The 25,364-nt window shown below is 35.3% G+C and overlaps 1 protein-coding gene across 4 annotated transcripts; it reads right to left on the bottom strand.

Annotated features, from left to right (window-relative positions):
* Nucleotides 1–589: 589 nt before the first annotated feature.
* On the bottom strand, nucleotides 590–11,827 carry LOC114285274 (NAD(P)-binding Rossmann-fold superfamily protein). Of its 4 annotated transcripts, none has more exons than XM_028228318.2 (6): nucleotides 11,296–11,827; nucleotides 8,298–8,457; nucleotides 7,350–7,537; nucleotides 6,327–6,450; nucleotides 1,683–1,813; nucleotides 590–921 (listed from the first exon to the last, which is right to left on the bottom strand). In XM_028228318.2, exons 1-6 carry the CDS (start codon nucleotides 11,539–11,541, stop codon nucleotides 790–792), a joined length of 981 nt encoding a protein of 326 aa, XP_028084119.2. In that variant the 5' UTR covers nucleotides 11,542–11,827; the 3' UTR covers nucleotides 590–789. The 4 variants fall into 4 exon arrangements, with proteins under 4 accessions (XP_028084119.2, XP_082725840.1, XP_028084116.1 ...); XM_082869714.1 differs by having other exon boundaries at nucleotides 1,683–1,810; nucleotides 11,296–11,807; XM_028228315.2 differs by lacking the exon at nucleotides 590–921 and adding an exon at nucleotides 1,119–1,410 and having other exon boundaries at nucleotides 11,296–11,807.
* Between the last annotated feature and the right edge of the window lie 13,537 nt (nucleotides 11,828–25,364).

The following is a 25,364-nucleotide window of genomic DNA, read 5'->3' as shown; positions in this document are numbered from 1 at the left end:
TGTAGTTGCCATAGATCATGATGAGGTCAATATAATCAGTCATGGGAAATTACCATTCAGTGGGAAATGGAGCAATTGTTTACTGAAGAGTGAAAAATATTCTTGGAATGCTAGTTTTGCTTTGTTTTCTTATACAAAAAAGAGTTGCAACCCCATATGTTTGTAATTATTTTTAGTCATGTGCTTTGATTTGTAATTTCGCAGTCATTCATTTGATCTAGATATTCATTTCTGCACTTTGTTAAACCATGTTTGGCATTTGAAATGACCCATATGATCTGTATGGTCATAGTTTCTTTGGATATTGTTCTTACAATTCACAAAAAGTAATGGGAATGCTAGAGATTTTATGATGTTTTTGTTATCTTCATGCAAAAAACAGGTAGTAATGCTGAGCATATTATAATTATAAAGTAAATGAGATTCTTTCGTACAAAGAACCTAAGTTACAAATGCAAGAACTAGTCATCAATTGTTTTGAAAAATTAGAAATTAGTTTAATAAAAATAAACACCAAAAAACATTTTTAATTTTTTTTAAAAATGTGTCACGAAATAAACAAACAAAAGAGAGAGAGAGAGAGAGAGAGTAACGTGAAATGTATGTTTTACTTTCTTAATTTTTTTTCCATCAAACCAATTATTGAAGAATTTTCAAAAACCAGATTCCAAAAACCCAACCAAACAAAGCTCATCAACATAATGTCTTACAAACTCTTGTATCAGCAACAACAGATAGCACCCATCAAAGAATGAGAAAACCATATGCAAAACCTACATCTTTGTAATATCAAGAACCAGCTTCAGCTGCAAGCGTCAATCTGACACCGTCTCTGAATGGAATAGGAGAAAAGTCTAGTGTTTGCATCAGTTTAGTAATATCCATGGATATGTCAGTTGGGGACTTGACACCACGATCAACCTACATTTGTCAGGTAGCAACGAAGAACAACAGGTGCGTCAATTTTCATTTCCCAGCATGCTTCTCAATTTCAATCATGCTTGCAAATTGAAAAGCACAGACACTTCTAAAAAGTTGGGGTATATTTACGTCAGACACTGACACTCATCTAACACTTCCTAACACATGTTGGATATTCATCTAAATGTGTCCTATAATTTTATTTTTTTTAAATAAGACCCAAACATGCTTCAAACACTTGGGGAATATGCATGTTCATAGCTTAGACACACATGAAATCAATTATAAATTTGAACAAAATATTTTACAATATTGCAAATTTAGAAAAATTTGTGTTATGTTGCATTCTTTTTTATTATCTTTGAATGATATATTCATACCTATGGCAATGACATATAAATATATAAAATAATATACTTCGTGCGTATGCCCCACAAGTCGTGTCCTGCATTTTTTTAAAATTGATATGTTGGCATGTCCGGATCGTGCCTGCATCATGTCGTGCATGTCCGTACTTTTTAGCTTGCAAATAGTATAAAATCACATTTTGCTCCTATGACATAAATATTAGAACCTAACGGATCAAAAAGAAGACATGAAAGATGAGAACAGCTGATTTTGAATAATCCCAATCGCCCATCACCATGAACCAGAGCCAGCTCATCATGATTAAGGTATTATGTGTAAGAAATATAGGACATATGTCGATGAATTTGTATATTAGGCAAAAGGAAAGCAATGAAATTTGAAAGAATACATACTGATGATGCAGATACTGATTTGATCGATGAGGTATTGTATCCTCTAATATGTGCCACAGCCTCAGCCATCTGAACTCGGGATAGCCTGTCTGGTCCACCAACATTTAAAATCAATTGCATTTGCTTACCTTCTGCAACAAAGACCATTAAAACCAATAGGTTAGTTTAGATATGTAAACACTGAGAAAAGCCATAAAATGGAAATTTTTCAGAGTACAACAATAGGTAAGAAAATTTCCCTTAACCACAATATAATAAAACAAAGACAACTTCATTATTATACTATTGATCTCTCGAAGTAATATTTCATGATTACATTATGGCATATATCAAATTATATGTCACTTTGGTGGTAATGTAGAAGCAGAAAATCTGAGGTTGGGGCGAAAAATAATGCCAAAAACTAAAGCAGTCCATCCGGGGATACCTTTTCCTTTAAGTTGAAAATAAAATACAAAAAAAAAAAAAAAATTAAAAAAACCCTAGACAACTCTTGTACATGAGACATCTAAATGTCGTACAACATTAACAATCCAATTGACGCATCCAGACATAAAAATGCAGAGGTTACGCACAAACGAGGCTTCGGTAATAGACATGTGTCCAGTTGGATCTGTATGATGAGGAAAACCAACTTTTGGAAGAACCTTTCTACCATATTTCCTTTTAATGTTACTTCTTAAATGTACAGTGTAAAATGAGTGAACGCCCACGCTGACATGTAACTCATATTTCAAAATTACATGACATAGCGATGTAGCATTAAGAAGAAGAAGAGAAAAAGAAAGAAATCAGGGAATCACAATCCCAAATCAGTATCTCAATGTTAAAATCCACCTACTCTCCACCTACTTCACCCACTTAAACCTACTCCACTAAACCTAACCCACTACACCACTACCACCTCACCTACTCCACTAAACCTAACCCACTACACCACTACCACCTCCACTTCACCTACTCCTTACCTACTACACACTCACCCTCTTCTATATATAGGAATCATGAATCATTGTAATTGATATAACATAACATCAATCAATAATAATACATACAATTTATTCTCTCTCTTTCTCTATACATTATTTCTTACATGGTATCAGAGCGATAAGATTTAAGCTTGTATTTCTTTCTCACCGGCGGGCAGCCGGCCGACACCTTTGCCTTTGCTGCCCGCTGGAATTTTCTACACATACCTTCCACTCTCCACAGCCGTAACTCTGCAAGAAGAGAAACTTCGCTCCATCATTTTCTTCCACGAATCTTCTTCGTGGCTTTCGAGCTCGTCTCTCACTATCTCGTGCAATCGATCTTTGCACTTCATCGCCACATGTGAGCAACCGTGGCCGTCGTAAACGCCGAAAAAGTGCAAATCCGCCGGATTCTGACTACTCCGGCGGCAAAGCAAGGGGTGAATGGCCACAGCGTCTTCCATATCTCTCCTCCTTCCACGCACAGAAGTCATGCCTAACTTAGGGCATTTCTGAGCCACCTCAGGCTCGTTTGTCACATTTGAAGTCGGAGATGCACACTGTTTCGCAGACATCGTCTCTGATTCACCGTTCTCCACCAAACGACCTTCACTAATCACGCAATTCTCAACTGCTTTTCCGCACTCAGACAGCTTCGAATCTGCCACCAAAACATCCAATTTCTGACGTTTTCTACCGTGCTCTTCCAGATTCTTCTCAGCTTGGTGATAGATTTTTCATAATGGTTGCTACCGCCGCTACTTCTACATTTTTTCCAGTTGCATCTCCTCCACCCGATTCTGGTGCCAAGACATCCAGCAAGCTTGGAGGACCTCCAGCAAATGTGGATGCACGAGGGATTAAATCAAAATCTGCTGCCACTGGGGGTTTGCAGGTTAAGGCCAATGCACAAGCCCCTTCCAAGGTAAACGGTACCAAAGTTGGTGTAATGGAGGGGCTCAAGAGTGAGGATGATTCGCCATCACTTCACCAAAGGACTTTTATCAACCAACTGTTCACCCACGTTGGGCAGTGTTACAGCTGCAAATTTGTCTTCTTATCACGTGAGGTGATGATGAGATTTGTGAATTATTTGAAGTGGTTTGAGCTGGAATGCATATCTTCAGAAAAGGAATGTGCCGGTAAACCTAAGATAAACTATGTTAATATGTTACAGTGTGTCTCTATCTCACTTTACTTTTTCCACCACCCACAACACATTATCATCGCCATTCCCTAACCCACATGGACTTGTTCCCATCGTTTCATACAACTCATCATTCATCCCACTAGAATATATAGAATATATATATATATATATTTAAAAAAAAAAAAAAAAAACAATACAAATTTGCACACCAAACCTTCCCTTATTTTATTCATGTTGGGGCTCACCCCGATCACCATTTTACACCAAAAAAAAAAAAAAAAAAAAAAAAAAAAACAACAACAACAACAACCACACCCACAGTGGGATTTTTCTTCTCTACTCTGCCGCCGGTCTCTTCTTTTTGCCTCCGTCCTGAGCGGCCCTTGACGGTGCTGCCTCCGTGCTTCCTAGACCACCAAGCAAGTTCACTCCTCCCTGCTCCTCCACTACAGCATATGGCGGCCCTCCAAATCGGAACATAACGGTGGCCTTCCGCTTCAGCTCCTTGTTTTCCGCCTTTAGCACACTTATCTCTGCTCGCGCATCCTTATACATGCGTTGGAGCAGAGCCAGTTGGGCGTTTAACTGCTGCACCTCATTTGTCCTGCTCTGCAGCCGGTGCGACAAGTTTGTGACCGCCGTCATGGTTTCCACACATGCCTTCAAAGTATACTGATTCGCCTCCACATCCGTTTGCACTGCCATTTTTTGCTCCACCGACTGCATCGGAAAGTTCAAAGGAGCAAACCCAGAAGTGTTTAGTTGGGGTTCACTGGCCACCGCACCAGTTATTTCTCTTGTGGACTCGTTCAGTTCTGGAAAGAGCGTAAGCAGACCACGGGAAGAGGAGGCCATGTTCTGGGTAGCTGGACGGGAAGAAGAGGCCATGTTATGGTTGCTGAGTGTTTCAGAGATGGGTTGGTTACAGAGTGTTTACAGAGTGTTACCAGTGTATCTCTCTCAGCCCACGAAGAGTTTTTCAGAGGTTTCAGACTGGTTTGATTTCTACATGGTCTCTCAGCCTTCGCCTTCATTTATATAGCACATGACGAAGAGGCCGACACGCGCACTGTCGATCACGTGCATCGCCACGTGTCTGGCGCGCCTTTTGATGGCACGTCTTTTTATGGATTGGGCACGCCTTTTGATGGCACATCTTTTTATGAATTGGGCACGCCTTTTGATGGCACGCCTTTTTATGGATTGGGCACACCTTTTGAGGGTGCGACTTTTTAAGGGTCCGACAAGACTCTGTAAACTGTCCCGACATTGATTCCGGTTAGCTCCTTCATGGGTCCGACAAGACTCTGTAAACTGTCCCGACATTGATTCCGGTTAGCTCCTTTATGGGTCCGACAAGACTCTGTAAACTGTCCCGACATTGATTCCGGTTAGTTTCTACAAGGGTCCAGCAAGACTCCGTAAACTGTCACAACAACTGTCACAGCATTATCTGCTACAACGGTCCGACATGACCCCATAAACTGTCTTCTACACCGTTATGACACCACCATACAGTGTCCTCTACAACGTTATGACACCCCCATACAGTGTCCTCTACAACGTTATGACACCACCATCCAGTGTCTTCACCAATGGTCTGACACGACCATACAGTGTCACCTATCCTCTTTTATTTTTATGTATTTTCTTATTTTGTTACTCTCTCCAAACTCAAGTTGGTTAGTTCCTATCCCCCTTGAGTTTGCGGGGGGCTGTTAAAATCCACCTACTCTCCACCTACTTCACCCACTTAAACCTACTCCACTAAACCTAACCCACTACACCACTACCACCTCACCTACTCCACTAAACCTAACCCACTACACCACTACCACCTCCACTTCACCTACTCCTTACCTACTACACACTCACCCTCTTCTATATATAGGAATCATGAATCATTGTAATTGATATAACATAACATCAATCAATAATAATACATACAATTTATTCTCTCTCTTTCTCTATACATTATTTCTTACACTCAATAATCAATATTCAAAATCACGTCATAGTGCAATCTTTCAAACCATTACATGAAGACAATATATATAAGCATAAGCACTATCTAATTAGGAAATCAAAAGAATAGGAAACTAACTAATAAATAAATAAAATCCTATTAAACCATAATTCCTAATTATACTAAAATTCCCATCATCCTTCAATTTATTGTCATCCAATGCCTTTCCAATCCCCATCACATCGTCTCTTGTTTTCTGCAGTTTATAGACTCGGATATTGTTCATTCAGCCAGAGTGCCCAAATTATGTAATAGAGTCCATTTCACTGTCAAAATCAAGTGTTATATTACAAAGAGAAAGAGAAATTGTCCTGAAGCTCAAAGAGTGTGTCTCACTTTTCACAAACTTTTCCATCAGTGGCCGCATGTCGGAATGAATATTTAGAATAAGAACAGGTAAAACCTTTTGTCAATTGTGGGTTTTTTTTTTGGTTGTTGTTGTTGCAAATTAACATTAATAGCAGAATCATTAAGTATAGGTATCAGAAATATCATACCTGAGATCCATTTGTTAGTCAGTGTTAGTATGACAGTTACGAGATCCTTGACATAGACAGGACAACGGAACTCATCGTGAAAGAAATCCACTGTATCTCCTTTGCAAAGGACACCATCCATCCACTACATCATTAATGCATTGATTATCAATAAACATGGCCAGCAGAATCCAATTTATAAAGATTGCACTCGGAAATAGCTTGAAAAGGGTATGTCATCCGATGCATATGCCATGACATTTTAGGATGGAGGCATTACCTTCCTTCACCAACCCACAAAAAAGGAAAAAGAAAAATGTGTGAGTTACACATTTCTTGCTCCATTTGCTTTTGTATTCAGTGGATTAGTTAGAAGACGATTACCAGCTATGAGTCCATAGCTAGACGTCCTAGATTGTCTTGCAGCAATTCAGTTCTTAGAGAAACATGACAATGACACATAATTTATAACCCAATTTCATTGGCAACAGCTAGAGAAGGAAAAACTAAAATGGTACATGCTGACCAAGGAAAAACGACAAGTAAACCTGCCGAATAAGCAAGCCAGTTAATTCCATTCCAACATAAACAGCATTTAATGGTGTCCTAAACCCCAGCAACTCAATCTAAGGAATAGTGACACGACAAAGTAGATTTTAGAAAACTATTCTATAGAGGCAACCTTTTATTTAGAAAGTGTTATGTCAGCTTGATTTGATTGAACTACAAATCCAAAAAGAAGGCAAGAAAGAAGTCATAAATATCATGTATTCCAGTTTTTAACAGTGTTATGTGAATTAAATCTTAAGGGAGCCCGGTGTAATTATACAAAATTTGTGAGGCTTACTGTATTTTCTCCAAACCTCAAGGAAGGTCAGTGTAATTTACACTTCAATTTTTTAACTGCATTATTTCATTTTAAATTATTTTTTGCAAGCATTTCCTGAGGTAGAACAAACCACAAACACAAAGTGCAAAACAAGATTTATTAGCTGATGAAGTTGCACAAAATACAACACAAGGACTGCTGTTGTGCGTATGTACCTGAATTGGTAGGGACTTTGGAACAGGGGAGATAGTCTGTGGCCCGATGATTATACTGCTTCTCAAGATAGCAAAGTTTAAGCAGTTCGTTGAAATGAACTGCTCTGCTGCCATTTTAGATTTTCCATAAACATTCACAGGAACAGTTTCATCCTCTTCCTTGTAGAACGACTTCACTCCTTCATAAACTGCAAGCGAATTACATCAGTCTCAATCTAGCCACAAGAAGAAATACAACATCAAATAAAATAAAATAAAAAATTAACAGTTCAAGTAGAGAAACAAGATCTTGATGTGATCAATCCAGCTGAATACCAAAAGAGGGATAAAATGAGTAATGATCTTATCAAAAATAGAAATACGTAATGAATGTACCCCAAAACAGTTTCACAGTTTTAAACCAAAAACATTCAATCAATCTAGCGGTTAACTATAAGAACTAGAAAATGCTTGAGATTTGAAGGTCCAAAAAAAAGAAAGAAATAAAGAAAAGACGGATAATTTTATAAAGCAATTGTCTAGAAAACAAGGATGACATTTTAATTACTTGTGATGCCCTTAGGTAGATTTTATGGTGAAACAAACACACACACACACAAAAAGAAGGAATCATGTAGCCAAGCAAAAGTGGTATGGAATCTCAACATAGCTTACTTGAGTTGAGCATAGGTGAGTATAGATATTTCCTCAATTACAACTTATGAGGTTTAACCATATTACCAAAAATGGGTAAATTCGTCCTACAGTAGATATTTTTTTCTGGTTAACTAAATTATGAAATGCTGTGATAAATCAAAGTCAATCAATCTTTCAATAAACTTGAATCAAATCAACCTTATCCCAAATTACTCTAAGCCTAAACAGCCAAATCTGCAAAAAGCAAATCTCTTAACTCTGCATTTATGCAGCATAGACAGATTATAAGATAACATGTTCAGCATGCTCTACCTTGATCAGTTGATAGATGAATCAGAAGAGTAATGTTCTCTTTGAAGGTTGATAACCATTTTATAAGAGCAGAAGGCACATTAATAGACATGGCTGCTGTAGGATCCATTTCGCAGGCACGAGGAACGGAGAGTGCAGCGCAATTGACCACCACATGAGGCTGGTAATCAGAATTGATAGGCATCAGCACTTATAACATAGTAAATAAATTCCTCAACACTATGTTTGGATCATGGATTGGATAGGGATTTAGAAAGTGAAAGGGAAATAGATAAAAATTTAGCTTATATTTTATTTACATTGTCCTCACCATTTCCCTTTCCCTCTCCAAATCTCTCACTAAATCCATGATCCAAACATAGCCTACATATGATAAATTGAGAATATCATGCATGCAAGCCTAATTCTAAGATTTTGAAATTTGCCTTATGTAATAACAACTTCATGCCATGTTTGGTTCATTGGAAGGAGCTGGAATGGAATGATCAATCCATCAAAACCTCCATTCTTACGTTTGGTTCATTAAAAACTTCATAAAAAATGCATGCAAAAAGAATCATCATTCATCATTTTAAGGGAATGCTCATTCCATTAGGAGGCTAAAGAATGACCACTAGATTCCAATCAACTTTCATTCCAATTAATCAAACACTACCTTTGTATTTCTTACAAAAAATTGAATGCATAGAGAAATTACAATTGACTGAATCTCAAGATCCCTGTTTTTAATTGAAAGAAGGAAAACTTCTCTTGTACATTGATTCAAACATCCAAGTGCCAAACTATAGTCTTCCTTGTTATAAACAATTAAGAAAAATAAGTCAAGCCTATCAAACCAAATTGAAAACTACTAATAGTACAAATTACAATCAGTTTCAGATCAAACTGTAGTTAGGTTATATAAGCTACTTCATTAAAGATGGAAACAAAATGTTTCTTTTTTTAACTCCTGAGACCTGCCAGCAACAGACTAGGGGCAAAGTGGACAGAAAAAAAAGACAACCATTAAGAGCTCAATATGTAATATATAGGCAATTTCACTAATTCATAGGAAAAAAGGTTGTGTTTGGATATTGAATTTGAAAAGGGATTTGTGAAGGGAAAGGAAAAGGGGGGAAAAAATAGCATAAGGCTCCATAAATCCAAGATCCAAACACACCCTAAGGCAATCTTTGGCCTCCCATGAGAATTGAACTTTAGATTCCATGTCATATGGCGTTTGAACACACAAGTCATTAATGTTTCATAGAGAAACCTCCAGAATCACCAAAACAAGATGGACGTTATGTCATTTGCTAGGATCCCAGAATGCACTGGTCTTAAACAATCTTCACAATGTCTAAAAAAGCGCACAAAAAAAACCCAACAAGTTCACATCAAAATAGAACTATACAAGCATCCAAACCAAACCAACCCTTAAGTCCCATCAAATGGGGTCGGCTATATGAATCTTTCTTCTCCACACGGCCCTATCAAAGGCCATTTTGTTAGTCAAATTAAGTAAATCCATATCTCTATTCACAACACTAGCTAACGTTAATCTAGGCCTACCCCGTCCCTTAATACTTCTACCTTCTATTACAGCATCGCATCTCTTCACTACAGCCTCTATTGGTCTCTGTTGAATATGGCAAAACCATCTCAATCGATTTTCTCTCAACTTATCTTCTATCGGTGCTACTCCTATCTATTCTCGAATACACTTATTTCTAATTCTGTCCTGTCTTATCTAGTCTTGTCACACATCCACCTTAGCATCCTCATCTCAACCACTCATCTTATCTACATATTGTTTCTTGGTTGCCCAACACTCCGTCCTATACAATATCGCCGGTCTAATAGCTGTTCTATAAAACTTACCTTTTAGTTTAGTGAGTATTCGTTTATCGCATAGTATCCCAGATGCACTTCTCCACTCACACTATCCCGCCTTAATCGTATGAGTCACATCCGCATCAATCTCCCCCGTTGTTGTGATAATTGACCCTAAATAACAAAAATGTTCGCTCTTAAGCAGTTCTTGATTCTCAATCTTCACGTCTTCTCTACTTTCATTGTTACTGTTACTAAATTTACACTCCATATAATCTGTCTTAATTCAACTTATCCGGAATCCTTTAGATTCAAGAGATTTTCTCCAAATTTTCAACTTTGTGTTAACTCTTTCGCTAGTCTCATCCACTAGCACAATATCGTCTGCAAAAAGCATACATCATGACATGTTATCCTGAATATTTCTCGTCAACTCATCCATAACTAAAGCAAAAAGATAAGGACTTAAGGTAGATCCTTGGTGTAACCCTATAGTGATAGGAAATTCATTTGTCTCTCCAGTAGGCGATCTAATAATGGTCACCACCCCTTCATACATGTCCCTAATCACATCAGTGTAACATTTTGTCATCCCTTTCTTCTCTACATCCACCATATTATATCCCAAGCCACTCTATCATATGCTTTCTCAAGGTCGATAAACACCGTATGCAAATAAAATTTTCTTAGAAAATTTGAAACCTTAATCAGAAAATTGTCAATAATTCATACCCAGTATTCAGAAACAAAAATGAAACCAAAATAACAAACATCTAAAACATACCCATTGCACAATATCCAAAACAACATGTAAAGCTTTAAAATGCAAAATAGAACTATACAATAAAGTAAGTATGTGAAGCTTCAATTTTCTTAGAAATTCAAAACCCTGGTGAGAAAATTGTCAATTACACATACCCAGTATTCAGAAACGACAACCAAATCAAAATATCAAACATCTAAAACAAACCCATTACCCAATATCCAAAAGTAGAACTATACAACTAACTACGTGAAGGTTCAATTTTCTTAGAAAATTCAAAACCCAAATTACGAAATCAAAAGAACAAAATCTAAAGCATACCCATTACCCAATATCCAAAACAAAAACATCTAAATGTTCTAAAAAATTCAACAATGAATTGTAAACATATCGATAATTTGGGTTCGCTGTTTGAAATCAGACCTGTCCAAATGCTTGTGAGATGGCTTCGAATCCATTTCCTGTCCGTAAATCGACATGGAAAGCAAGAACATTGGGAATGGCTTCGAGCAGCGGAGAAGGCGGAGGACTGGAATGGTGGGTGAAAGCTACATCGTAACAAAAAGGGGATGTTGTTTGTGCTCTTGCTTGGGTCTCTGAAAGGCCTTGCAATAGATGCTGGCCTAAGTAACCTGTGCCTCCAACCACTAGCACTTTCTTCTTGCTCATTTCTCTCTCTCTGTCTGTCACTCTCACTCCCACTCTTGGGGGATTACAGTTTAGAGATGTGGTTTCAGAGAAATCACAGATTTAGTTTGAAACTACTAGTACCCACTACCAACCCAGTGTTTTTGTGTGTGTGTGTGTGTGTGGTGTGTGTCTGTCTAGAGAGAAGGGAGAAGGGAGAAGATGGGGAAGCTTCGCATGTTTTGGAGTTTGGGAAGTAGTCTTCCATTCCAAAGCATGAAATTCACATAACCAAAAAACTTTTGGGTAAATTGCACCGAGCACTCGCAGGTTTAAAAAAATACGCTAAGGCCTTGTTTGACAAAAGTTAAAATTGGACTTTCTTGGTAAAAATTCAGTTGACAAACAGGGTGTAAGTCTAATAATTTTAACATATGTTTGGATTGAGTGATTTGGAGAGAAAATAAAAGAAATTGAGAAGTGTGTATTTCTCTTACTTGTTTTGATGACTTAAGTGGAGAGAAATGGATAGAACCGAAGAGAAACTCATTTATCTTATAACTTTTATTTACAATCTTCTCAAAAGTGGAGAGATTTGGAGAGAAAAGAAACTAACAGATTCTTATATTTTCATAATATCAATTTTGTCCCTGTAAAAATAAAAGAAATAAAATGATCGACACCCATGTCTTTAAGGGCTTTTCATATCCAGCAAAATGTTATTTTGATGATATAACATAAAAATGTTTCTTTTCTTTTATCTTATGAAATCTAACCAAATAAGAATGAGATAAATCACAATCATTTATTTTTAATTTCTTATTTATCCAAATAAGAATGAGAGAAATCACAATCATTTATTTTTCTTTTCTCTTTTAACTTAAGAGATCATTCACTGTGTTTGCTTTGAGTTTTCTGGATTAAGTTTTTTGAAAACTGAGTTTTTTTATTTTTGTGTTTTTTTGTTTTTAGTGAATATTTTTAAAATTTTAAACATTTTTTTACTTTTTTAGATGCACCTTACTTAGATGTGCCTAAAAAGTAAAAAAAAAAAATTGTGAAAAAATATTTTAAAAAATTAAGAAATACATAAAAATACGAAAAATGTACTAAATTCTTATATTTTTTTTGTATTTTTGGTATTTAGTGAATTTTGAAAAGATTTTTTTTTACATTTTTTTTTACTTTTTAGGTATATTTATGTTAGGTGTGTCTAAAAAGTAAAAAATTTGCATAAAATATTTAAAAAATTCAGTAAAAACAAAAAAACACGGGAAATAAGAATGTAGATTTTTCTGAAAACTGTTTTTAAAAAATGGAAACCAAGCAAAGTGATTTCTTTTTTTTTTTTTCTTTCCTAGGTTTCCAAACATAGTGTAAGATAATTATACTGACTTTCTTTTGATAGACGTTGTCAAAACACAAAAACAAAATAATATAAAAGTATACAGTGTGTTTGGTTTCAGTTTTCTGAATTCAGTTTTCTAAAAATTGATTTTTTATTTTTTGTATTTTTTTATTTTTAGTGAATATTTTTACAATTTTAAGTAATTTTTTTACTTTTTTAGATGCCCTTACTTAAATGTATCTAAATAACAAAATATTTGTGAAAAAAATATTTTATAAAATTAATAAATATACAAAAATATGAAAAATATATTGAATTTTCATTTTTTCTTTTTGATATTTAGTGAATTTTTTTTATAAAAAAAATCACAAATATTATACTTTTTGAGTGTATTTATGTTAGACTTATCTAAAAAAAATTTTAAAAAATGTTTAAAGTATTAAAAAAATACAAAAAATAAAAAGGTTGAATTTTCTAAAAAGTATTTTATGGAAACCAAAACCAAACAAGTTGATATATTTTTGTATAAAAGATATGGTAATATATATATTTTTTTATCCATATAACTAACAAATTATTGGTAAAAAGTAGGGCTAGGCAAACATCCATTCAATCCGTCAAAATCAATTGACCCGAACCAATCCGTCGTAGAATAGATGAACGGACGAATACGGATTGATTTTTCTTAATCCGCCTACATTTAGATGGATGATGGATAGGAAGTCACTTGACCCAACCTGATTCGCAAATACCCTTAAAAATTAGTAATATATGAGCTATGCTTAAAATGATTGCGATTTACAAGTGCATTTTTTTTAATACCGTTTTTTGAGTTATATTATTGTATTTTAAAATTAAAAACATATGGAGCGTAGACAAAAAAAAAAGTTGTCATATGTTTAATTAAATAAGTTAGTTATAATATATTTTAATTATTATTTTGGTTATGTGCGTAGAAGTTGTTTGGTTATGACAAATCTTGTAGTGTTTGTTATAAATTAATTATTACTTATTATAATTGTATTTTAAAGAACTAAAAGTGATTTGCTTATGACATTACATCATATCAATATCACAAAATATTTTAGATATGATACACTTCATTTTAAACAACTATGCTGCAGATCCCAGTGAGGTGGCGAGCCTCCATTGGCTGAAACTCAAAAAAAAAAAAAATTAAAACAGCTTTTTTTTTGTCCAATCACGACGCGCCACCTCACTGGGGGTCGACCCCCAGTGAGGGTCCGAAGCATTTTTCTCCTTTTAAATCTGCATAGCAAAAGGATCCTTTAAAACGATCCAATAATAAATCTAAGTGATTGCAAGGGACAATCAAGGGACACTTAGACATTGGTGATATGAAGTTTTCTAAAAATGTGTTTTGAAAATACGATTTCAATTATTTTGTTAAAACAAATTCTTAAACTTATATTTTCAAATAACAACTTAGTAGTATTTTAAAATAAACTAAGTGAAATTGATGTTATTAAAATAGTTTAAGATTATCTCATTCTAAATTGTGAAATACCAATGCAATATGAAATTAGTGTACATTTTACAAATATTCATGAAATATCTTAGTAATAATGAAAATTTGAAAACCTTGGGGCATGCCACTCAACTCCTATGCAATTCTATTTTTTAAGATCAATAAGGTTTATTAATCTAAGAATAATACTATATACATCAATTAGTATATTACTATATACATCAATTAGTATATTAATTAATTTATTAATAATGATGTGACATAATTTAAGAAATTTTTAATATTTAAAATGTAATTAATAAATAGAGTCAATAATAATATTATAACTAATATTAATATACTAATTACGTATTACCACAGTTAATCTAATACTCAATTCATTGAAAATTTAAACTTAAGTAATTTTATGATTACAAAGCATCAGATTCACATCACCAACGACTAGATGCATTCATCATGGTTGGTAGGTGAAGTAATGAATGCAATGATAGACATTAATCATTTTCAAAAGTCAACATTGAGAGTCAAACATAATTAATGTCAGATGGAAACATAATGGGGCCATTTGGAAGCAATAATACTTGAGATTCCCAGTGGGGTGACCCTACCACCTCCACTGTTTTTTTTTTTGGTTCAATTTTTATTTATTTATGTTTTTTAAATTTTGCTCTCACAAGGAGTCATGTGGAGTTGGGGTGCTGGGAATCTCACCACGATTGATTTGGAAGTGTCTTTCCCAAAATAAGTTAAAATAATAATTTATATTTCAAATTAGGCTTAGTTTGGGTAAAATTTTCAAAATAAGCTGAAGCATTATTCCAAACCATGCTTTCACCATATTTCTGGCTCAGCCACAGAAAATTGATAAAATCGTAAAAGCGTGGTTACAAACCACACTTTTAATTAAGAAAGCGTGAATACAAACCACGCTTTTAAGAAAATCTGTTTTATAAACAAAGTGTGGTCTACGCTTTTCATGAAAACTGTTTTGTAAATAAAACGTGGTTAGAAACCACGCTTTTAACGAAAATTTGATTTTAAAAGAAAGCGTGGTTCGTAACCACGCTTTTAAAACTTATATAAAATCCCCCAGCTCCCTCATTTGCAATCACGCTTTTTATACTTCGTTTTTTTTCCCCTCCAAACCACACTCTGCTGTCTCTCACTTTCTGCTCTCACTCTCTCTCTCTGTGGGTTCTCTGCTCTCTCTCTCTCTCTCTCTCTCTGTGGGTCGCTCTCTACTCTCTCTCTCTCGCTGGTATGACTGTCTCTCTCTCTCTCTCTCAGTTTGAATTTTATATGTGTTTATTTTGTTTGTGAAAATGTGAATGTGGGTACAATGTCGGTAGAATAGGAAATTAATATCAATATGGGTAGAATAAGCTTTGTGAATTGAAATTGTGGTTTTGAATTGGTAAAATCTTGTGGTTTTGAATTGTGAAAATGTTCTAGGGTTTTCAATTGAATTTGAAATTAGAAATTAGGGTTAGGGCTAACCCAAAGTTTTTGTTTGAATTTGTCTGACAATTCTAGGGTTAGGGTTTCAAATTGAACCCTACCCCTAACCCAAAGTTTTTTATTTTTTATTTTTTAATTCACAATTGAATTCTAAGGTTTTTATTTTTTAATTATTAGACAAATGTTCACAAAAATAATGAAAAATAAAAAATTTAAACTCTCTTAAAACAGATAATAAGAATCTTATAAAAATTGTAAATTATGTATAAAAATGAGTGCAAGAGAGAATGAATAATTCTTTTAAACTCTCTTAATGACTTTTTTATTTTTATTATTTTTTATATTTATTATTATTGTTTAAACATAATTACTAAAATTTGCGTATATAGATTAAGATATTAAGGAATCATTTCAAGAACTGAAAAAGATAAAAATAAATAAATAAATGATTTTGTTACTTCATAGTTTACCAAAATTCAGTACACAATTTTTAAAAATATAAAATTATATGAAAACAATAATTTAAATGTAACAAAATTTCACTTAAATTTGGATTTTTTATTTTGTTGCAAAATGAATTGAAGCATATATAATGAAGATAAAAAAATATACCTGACACAACAGAAAAACAAATGGACCTCAAAGAATAGGAAAATGCATTTGTACCTTTTGGTGAGAACATAAATTTTTGGGGGTGAGAACAAAAATTTTTGGGCAGCTACTCTCATTCTCAAAAGGTTTTAATTGGGTCTTTTTGTACGTTTTGGTGATTACCTAAATTATGTATTCAGGTCGTAGGTAAAGATGATTAAACTGTATGGGCTGAATTACCTAAAAATTTATGTACATGTTGACAGCTTAGGATTTAGAACTTCTTTTTGTATATGTAGGGCTGCAAACGAGCCGAGCTTTAGTGTATTTGGGCTTGTTTATTAAGATTTTAACGAGCTCGAGCTCGAGCTGAATAAAAATTTAACGAACCGAGCTCGAGTCGAGTTGGCTTAGGGTCGACTCGAGCTCGAGCCTGTTCACGAACCTTAACGAGCCAAAAAATTTATAAATTCATACTTGCATGTGAGACTAAAGTTACAATTAAAACTTTGATTATACAATTATATATACAATATATATAAACCTACTAAAAAAAGTCCATATTTTACTAAAATAATAATATCTACTACCACTATTATATAAATATACTATCTATAGTTAAGTATTATTTACATTTATATTTTTTAAATATATAAATAGCATATTTCTCTTATTTTTTATACATAATTTTATATTATTTAATATATAAATAATAAATATTAAACGAGCCAGCTAACGAGCCGAGCTTTAGACTGTTTGGGCTTGTTTATTAAAAATTTAACGAGCTCGAGCTCGAGTTCGAGCTCGAACGGCAAAAAAAAATTAACAAACCGAGTTTGAACGAGCTCTTACCGAGCCGAGCTCGAGCTTGTTTATGAACGACTCTGTTCATTTGCAGCCCTATGTATATGTATAAAATAAAATAAAATATAGTACATGTTTATAACTTTTAAAAATAAACATGTTTACTCTTTTCGTATTTGGAGTAGGTTATCAAAATTTCAAAATTTATTGAAACATATCAGGACCTGTGAATTAAACATATGGGGATGGATTGAAGTTTAGTTTGGCTTGGATTTTGGATTTGAGTGGGAAAAAATAGGAAAATAAAAATGTAGTGTTTATTTATTTTTATTTTTTGTTGGGTTATGAAAATAAAAAGAAAATGATTAGATATTGGTAAAGAAATTCTATTTTATTGGTTTATTAGCAGTAAATAATTGAGACAATTGGTGAAAAGTTTATTTCAAAGGGGTATAAAGTATTAGATCAAAGGTAAAATCTTGTTTGGTAATAAGAACAAGGTGAAAAATGTTGACAATGTTCAAAAAGTTGCCAGAAAAGTCGGCGGTGGCTTGCGGTGGCAAGTGGTGATGGTGAGGTAGAGAAATGTATTATGTTCAACAAATATAGCGTTAAATGAGTGGCATTTATCACATTTTAACACATAGTTAGTTTGGTGAATTTTAAGAGATAAGTTGATTTCAACCGATAAGTTGCAATAGATAGTTGTTTTTTTGAATAAATTGTGTTTGTTTGGTCAAAGAGATTAGAGCTTTGATTTAATAACTTAAAAGATTCAGAAATTGACATGGTTTGAAGCTCCTAAAAAAATAAATGTATTTCCAATTCACATTCATTCTCATTATTATTATTTTGTGTGGCCATTTTTAACAAATTCTAGATTTATATCATAGAATTAATATTTGTGTTGGTTTCCGCTTTTAATAAATTTTTGACTCGATAACCTGTTATATTTGTTTTATCACACACCATAGATTCGTCACTATATTTTTATCACAGAATAGCATAATACACTTTTAATAATTATAATTTTTATCATAAAACATTATAATTTTATTGTAAAATTTATCCAAAATTAATAAAAGATCTTCAGAACAAAAAGTTAGCTGAATTAAAACATATTGTGATTAGTTATAACATATTGTGATGTCAATTATGACATTATTTTGATTATGATCTAAGAGTTGTTTAGTTATGCTTGATTTGATATTCAGTTATAATTCAAATTTTATTTTTAATTAGGACTCCCACAAAAAATTATGTCATTTATAATGATGAAATTTACAAATGACATATCTTGCACATGTTACACAATCTTTAATATTTCCTTATTGATGTGATCTTAAAATTGTACATGGTACATGAAGCATATATCAATAAGGAAAATGCTAGAGGTCCCAAATTTTCTACCAAATAAATGACCAAATGTCTCACATGGGTGTAGGGCCCACAAAATTGCGGACCCCACACCCATGTGAGACATTTGGTCATTTGTTTGGTAGAAAATTTGGTGTCCCTAGCATGTCTACCTCATCAAGATTAGAAAACATTTCTCAGCCATGTGTATTAAACTCATACTATCCAATCACAACCACTTTGGTCGTAAGAAAACACCTACTTGTGGCGAGATGTCTCAACTAAACTAAATGGAAAAGTTAGGGTAACAGAAAAGATACTAGAAAATTATTAGAATTTTAAATTGGGTGATTTTATTTATACATTATTAATACTCTTAGTACACAATATTACTTAATACATATACAAAATAATTTATAAAGTTTAAAAATGAGTGTTGTTATTAACATCTACCTAATTTCTTTGGATCCTTCAATTCTCACTCATTTATTTTTTTACAATTATATGCTGGGGTAAAATTACATTAAATGACAATTTTAAATGGAACACCCTCTCACCAAATGAAAACAATTACAATGACACTCTACAATATTATACACCCATCTCCATCCCCATCTATATATATTCCTTATCAATTTAAACTCTAATCATATTCTTTTTCATCACCATCCTAAACCCACGTATTCATATTCAATAAAAAAATATTTGAAACTATGTAATCAGTCAACGTTTTGTTCGATGGTTTCAAATGTGTTCGGTATTTAAAATTAGTTAACGTTACAAACAATCCTTTTATTATTATTATTTTTCAAAATTTTATCTCCCACCATCAATGACACCTTTGTTTTTCTTTGTTTCTTTATTTTGTTTGTATCAAACAAAAATTGGAAAAATTTTGGGAGTTAGTGATGTCCATACTTCGGTCTTTCCAAGTGGAAATAATCTGTAATTATAGGTATAAATCGCTACCACAATTAGGGTTTGAATTATCAGTCGTTATTTAACCCATTTAGTGTCGAGATTTTAGATTTTACACTTTCAATATCGTTATTTATCAATATATTAACTGACATTGTCGGATATTGATTGATAAATATGATCGTATTGGTAATATCAATACATATATTTTGTTAAATGTTACATCATAGTTTACCAAAATTCAATACACAATTTTTAAAAATATAAAATTATATGAAAACAATAATTTAAATGCAACAAAATTTTACTTAAATTTTACTCTTCTTATATTTTTAATTGCAAAGTTACTAATTAAACTTGCAAAATTACTAATTAAACAGTACTCTTTTTAATTTTTAATTGCAAAATTACTCTTCTATTATATCCTTTTCAATGGATAATATAATAAACTACAAAATTACTAATTAAACATTATTCTTTTTAATTTTTTTTTTTTTTTGGTTTGGTTGCTAGCTGAATTGAAAATAATAATTTTGGACCTTTTGGAGTTGGACTCCATTTGAGTGAGGCTTATTAAGAATATTTTAATTTTGAACTTAGTATAAAATGTAAAAAATTTAAGTGTTTTAGTCTTATTGTATTTAAAAAAAAAATGAAATTATATATATCATATAAAACTATATTTGATTAGTACAATGGAGATGGGGATGAGAACAGGAAAATGCGTCCCCACAGGTAATTCTATTTAAGCATCCTTACTTATCTTAGTATAGACCATTTATTCATTTTACACCATATACAAATTAAAACTTTTAATTTTGTCTCAATACACATCATTTTACACCATGCACAAATTAAAACTTTGATTAGTGTAATGAAGATGGTCTATGTAATGGATGTTAGGCAAGAGGAAAGGAATGCTATGAAGGTGGTGATGATCGAAAGGGAGGGAGGTGACTGCCAGTGATAAGAAATGGCAAAGATTAGGATTGAGTTGAGAGGGATGGGGGGAGAAAAGGAGGGGTGTGTGTAGACACCCCATTTTTGACCGACCTTAAGACTTAGACGTCATCGATTGAGCGCTCAGCGATCGCGCATGTTATGCTCGTTTCGAGCTTTCGAAGTTCTTGGTTGAGAGTCTCACCTCCAGACCTCAGGACCTTTTGTACTTTAACTCGATCTGCGGACCAAGTTTTGTTTTCTCTTCCCGGAGGGAGGGAGAGGTCTTGTAGACCATCTCGCAGTGGTCGTAAACTACTTTTCGTGGTCGTAGGCCACTATTCCTGTTTGGAGACTAGTTTCCGATTTTCGGAGCCGTTGGCCATGCTCATCGATTCGGGACCGCTTAACATTCTCCGCTTGGCACGTTTTTTGGAACACACCTTGTTTCCTCTGTCTAGAGGGACATTGTGGTCTGGGAGACCACTTTTGTGGTCATATGCCACTTTTTGTACTCAACAGCCAGTTTTCGAGGCCCCCGACTGCGCGTCTTGCCTCCCGAACTCTCATTTTGCATCCGTGTTGGTTCGTTCTTGGCACGAAAAATGTGCCAAACTTCGAGAAAATGTGCTAAACTTCGAGAAAAAAGTCAACAAAAGTTAACCCCCGAGAAAATGTGCCAAACTTCGAGACAAACATACCTCAAGTGGCGACAATGGAGAAAGAAGCTCCGAAATCAAATTTTAATCGGTTCAAAACGAACAGAACTGAAAGTTTTCGCGAAACAACTTTGCGTGGGGCATTGGAAAACGCGTATAAAGTGCAGATCTGAGAGAAAAAAGGGTCTAGGGAGCAAAAGGAGCTGATTTCGGCCTTGGAGGTATGAGCAAAAGTGATTTGGATGAGTGAACTTAAAGATCCGAACCTTAAAAGACAAAACTGCCCCGAATTAGGTAAACTGGTCGGCCGACTAGTTTTTCTGGCTGGCCGACCACTTAGTGTTCAAAAACTGGTCGGCTACTAGCCTAGGTGGTCGGCCGTCCTCCTGGATGGTCTCCAAGGTCCCTTTGTTCTCCCTGTGTATTTTGGTGATGATTGGAGTCCTCGGCTCTCGAGAAAGTATAAGAAAAGTACACTTTCCGGCGCGAAATTGTCTTCGCAGGAACTTCAAATTCAATTCTTCGATACATGGCTCATCGTTACTCGTCAAGAACAAGGTGTATCCTTTTTTAATACGTTGTGACCCCTCCGGGAGGTAAATCGGAGGTTCCAACTAAATTTCTCACGTTAAGGCTTGTATTTCCTTATTCGGCAATATGTTTCGAACATACTATTGAAGTTGCACTTCTCTTGCATTGTTATGTGTCACACTTAGGTTGCATTATTATGCACCCCTTCTCGCATTGTTATGTGTCACACTTAGGTTGCATTGTTATGCACCCCTTCTTGCATTGTTATGCGTTACACTTAGGTTGCATTGTTATGCACCCCTTCTCACATTGTTATGCGTCACACTTAGGTTGCATTATTATGCACCCCTTCTCGCATTGTTATGCGTCACACTTAGGTTGCATTGTTATGCACCCCTTCTCGCATTGTTATGCGTCACACTTAGGTTGCATTATTATACACCCCTTCCCGCATTGTTATGTGTCACACTTAGGTTGCATTGTTATGCACTCCTACCCGCATTGTTATGCGTCACACTTAGGTTGCATTGTTATGCACCCCTTCCCGCATTGTTATACGTCACATTTAGGTTGCATTGTCGTGCACCCACACTTTGCTTGCGTCGTCACGCACTTTTCATTTGCATTGCCATACATAGCTCTAATGAATATTGTACCTGTTGAGTTTCTTTCTTTTACATGCACGATATTGTATGTACGGTTCATTTGAAGCTGGTGCGACCAGACGAACCGGACGGTATTGTATTCTCCATGTGAAACGTAGCGAGAATTGCGTAATTCTCTTACATTCTTTCTGCATGTAATGTAGTTCGATTTGTTTTCGTTCGCTTAAGCTGTCGCATTTATTGTGTATAATTGCTTCATTACAGTTTTCTTTGCATAATCATAAGTTATGTTTGGCCTCGTGCATGTCTCTTGCATTTTGCCCTTGCCTGCGGGCACATCTCTTTGCTTATCTCGCCTGTTTGTCCAAGTCTTCAGCCTTCTCAAAAATGGGTCGTCTCTGGGCTTTGACATTCACTCCCGTCACTTATGACTTTCGAGTTCTGTCAAAGAGGGGCAACTGTAGACACCCCATTTTTGACAGACCTTAAGACTCAGACGTCATCGATTGAGCGCTCGGTGATCGCGTATGTTGTGCTCGTTTCGAGGTTTCAGAATTCTTGGCTGAGAGCCTCACCTACGGACCTCGGGACCCTTTGTACTTTAGCTCAATCCGCGTACCAAGTTTTGTTTTCTCTTTCCGGAGGGAGGGAGAGGTCTTGTAGACCATCTCTCAGTGATCGTAGACTACTTTTTGTGGTCGTAGGCCACTGTTCCTGTTTGGAGACTAGTTTTCCGATTTTCGGAGCCATCGGTCGTGCGCCTCGGTTCGAGACCGCTTGACATTCTCCGTTTGGCACATTTTTTGGAACACACATTGTTTCCTCTGTCTAGAGGGACACTGTGGCTCGAGAGACCACTTTTGTGGTCATACACCACTTTTTGTGCTCAACAGCCAGTTTTCGAGGCCCCTGGCTGCGTCTTGCCTCTCAAACTCTCGTTTTGCATCTGTGTTGGTTCATTCTTGGCATGAACCTTGTTTTCCTTGTTTGGAAGGTGGTACAAGGGTGGGAGACCAGCTTTCTCCTTGGAAACCACTTTTCTCCCCGCCAGCTGGTTTTCTGGTCGGGAAACTGGTTTTCTTGGTCTTTGGGCCACATTTTTTGGTTTCCCACCCCACCATTGGCTTGCTTTCAGTGTGGAGACCACCAATTACCCTGGCCGACCACTTTTTTTTTGGGAAACCACTTTGGGTGGTCGGCCGACCACTAAAAGTAGCAGGCCGACCACCTTTTCTGGTCGACAGGTTTCCTCTTGTTTTGTCTGACTGAATGGATGCCAGCTGTGCCAGCTAGAGGGCACAGACTGTATCCTCCATACACGTGTATGGAGGGATTGCATCCAAGTTTAGCTTCTCCAAGAAGCTTGAACCGTTTGTTTTTTCTATAAGAGAGGCTCTCCCTCTCCTTGAACCAGGTTCAGAAAAATTTCCCAAGGCACAAACACATATCTCTCTCTATATCTTTATATTTTGAGCCAAAAATGTGTATGGTTCTTGACCTTTAACACCCCAACTCTTAGCCATACATCCTTACCATTGAACTGAGGTTCTTAGAGGCTATTTTTGAAGGTTAAAATGGTGGGTTTTTGGCTGAGGAACTTACTGGTTTTGCTGAGCTTCAAGGGTAATCTCTTTTCTCTCTTTTTAAGCTTTGTCTTGATCACTCTCTTAGCCATACTTGCATGCTTATTTGAGCTTTGCTGTCAAATGAAAAAAGCTCGATATTTAAGTGTTTTTCATGTTTGTTTAAGGCCCTTTTGGTACTGAGGGTCATCTTCCCTCTTGCATGCCCTATTTGGCCTTATTTTGTGCCATGCCATAAGGCCTTTGAGTTAACCCTTGCATGGCTTTTTAGCCACTGAAATCTAGTGGATTTTCAGTGGTTGGCATGTGGTTTTGAGGCCCTAAATCAGAGAGGGGTGACCCTCTCTCTTTTGGTCTTGTTTGCTTGCATTTTTGGCCTATCAAAGGAGCATATCTTTTCATATTTTCAAGGCTCGGTTCAGGCACTTTTTGGTGACTTTTAGGGCCTTCCTAGACTCTATCTATGGCTGGTTGGGTCACCTTGGGTTTGCCTCTTGCATGTGTAGAGTAATCCCTTTTGTGGCTTATCAAAGTAGCATGTCATTCTTGCATGTATTGGTCATATTTCAGTGGGTTTTTGGTCATCATTTGGCATGCCATGACTCTATTTTTGGCTGGTTTGATAGCCTCTCACATGCTTCATAGGCTTGTAGTGTAAATCATGTTTACTAGCTTAGAATGCATGATGTTTTGGCCCTCTATTCTAGCATATTTTGACCATGCTCCAACCTGGTTTTGTTTATATTTTGGGCTACCTTAGCTCTGTTTTGAGGCCTCTTGGTCGAAAGATGCTTGCCATGCATGCTTGTAGTGTAATTGCCTTGACTAGCTTCGAGTGTTGAAGTCCATTGCATGCTTAACTTGAGGTATTTTCATGTTTTGGCATCATTGAGCATGATATTTTAGAGCATATAGGGCTGTCATACTTCTATGTTTTCCACTCTTTAAGTGCCCTTGAGAGTTGTGCTTTTATACCCTATTTTGTGAGCCATTGCATAAGTTTCATTTTTGTGCCTTTCAAGCCATCATCCCAACTCATTTTGCTACTGTTTTGGGCCTGCATAGGGCCTGTTTGGAGTTAGTTTGGCCATTTGAACATTGCCTTGCATGCCTATGCTGTAATACACTTCACTAGTTTCGATGCTTGAGCCATTCAACATGCATTACATGAGTTGTTTTGTATAATTCGCAGTCATTTTGTATGCCATTTCAGAGCTGAAACATGTGTCATTGCACTCCATATTTCATCCTTTCAATGCGTTTGGAAAGTTGTGTTTTGTGCCTTAGACTTGGGGCTATTGCATTGTGCATGATCGTATGTGTTTTGATACCTTATTTCCATCATCTATTGGCCATTGATTTGGGTGTGGCTGAGGCCCATACATTTTGGTTTAAGTCCATTTTGCATTGAGTATGCCACTGTAGTCCATAGCATTGAGTATGCCATTTTGTCACATGATTGATCATTGCATTGTGCATGCCTTGTTCATCTCATTGTGTATGTTAGTTTCTATGTGCATTGTGTATGCTAAGTGTCATGTGCATTGAGTATGTCATTGTTAGTTCATAGCATTGTGTATGCTA

Source organism: Camellia sinensis, chromosome 5 (assembly GCF_055761805.1).
Source record: "Camellia sinensis isolate YWXY chromosome 5, ASM5576180v1, whole genome shotgun sequence".
In the NCBI taxonomy this organism is placed as follows: Eukaryota; Viridiplantae; Streptophyta; class Magnoliopsida; order Ericales; family Theaceae; genus Camellia; species Camellia sinensis.
Note: the sequence above shows the minus strand (reverse complement) of the source record. Positions and strands in the feature narration are given on the sequence as shown.

Bases quoted from the DNA above. Each gene is read 5' to 3' on its own strand.
- LOC114285274 (XM_028228315.2), bottom strand. From the start codon at position 11,541: ATGAGCAAGAAGAAAGTGCTAGTGGTTGGAGGCACAGGTTACTTAGGC. The intron at 8,458-11,295 runs GTCTGATTTCAA...TCTGATTACCAG, and splicing joins TCTCACAAGCATTTGGACAG to CCTCATGTGGTGGTCAATTG. The intron at 1,814-6,326 runs GTATGATATTTC...TCTTTGTTGCAG, and splicing joins GACTAACAAATGGATCTCAG to AAGGTAAGCAAATGCAATTG.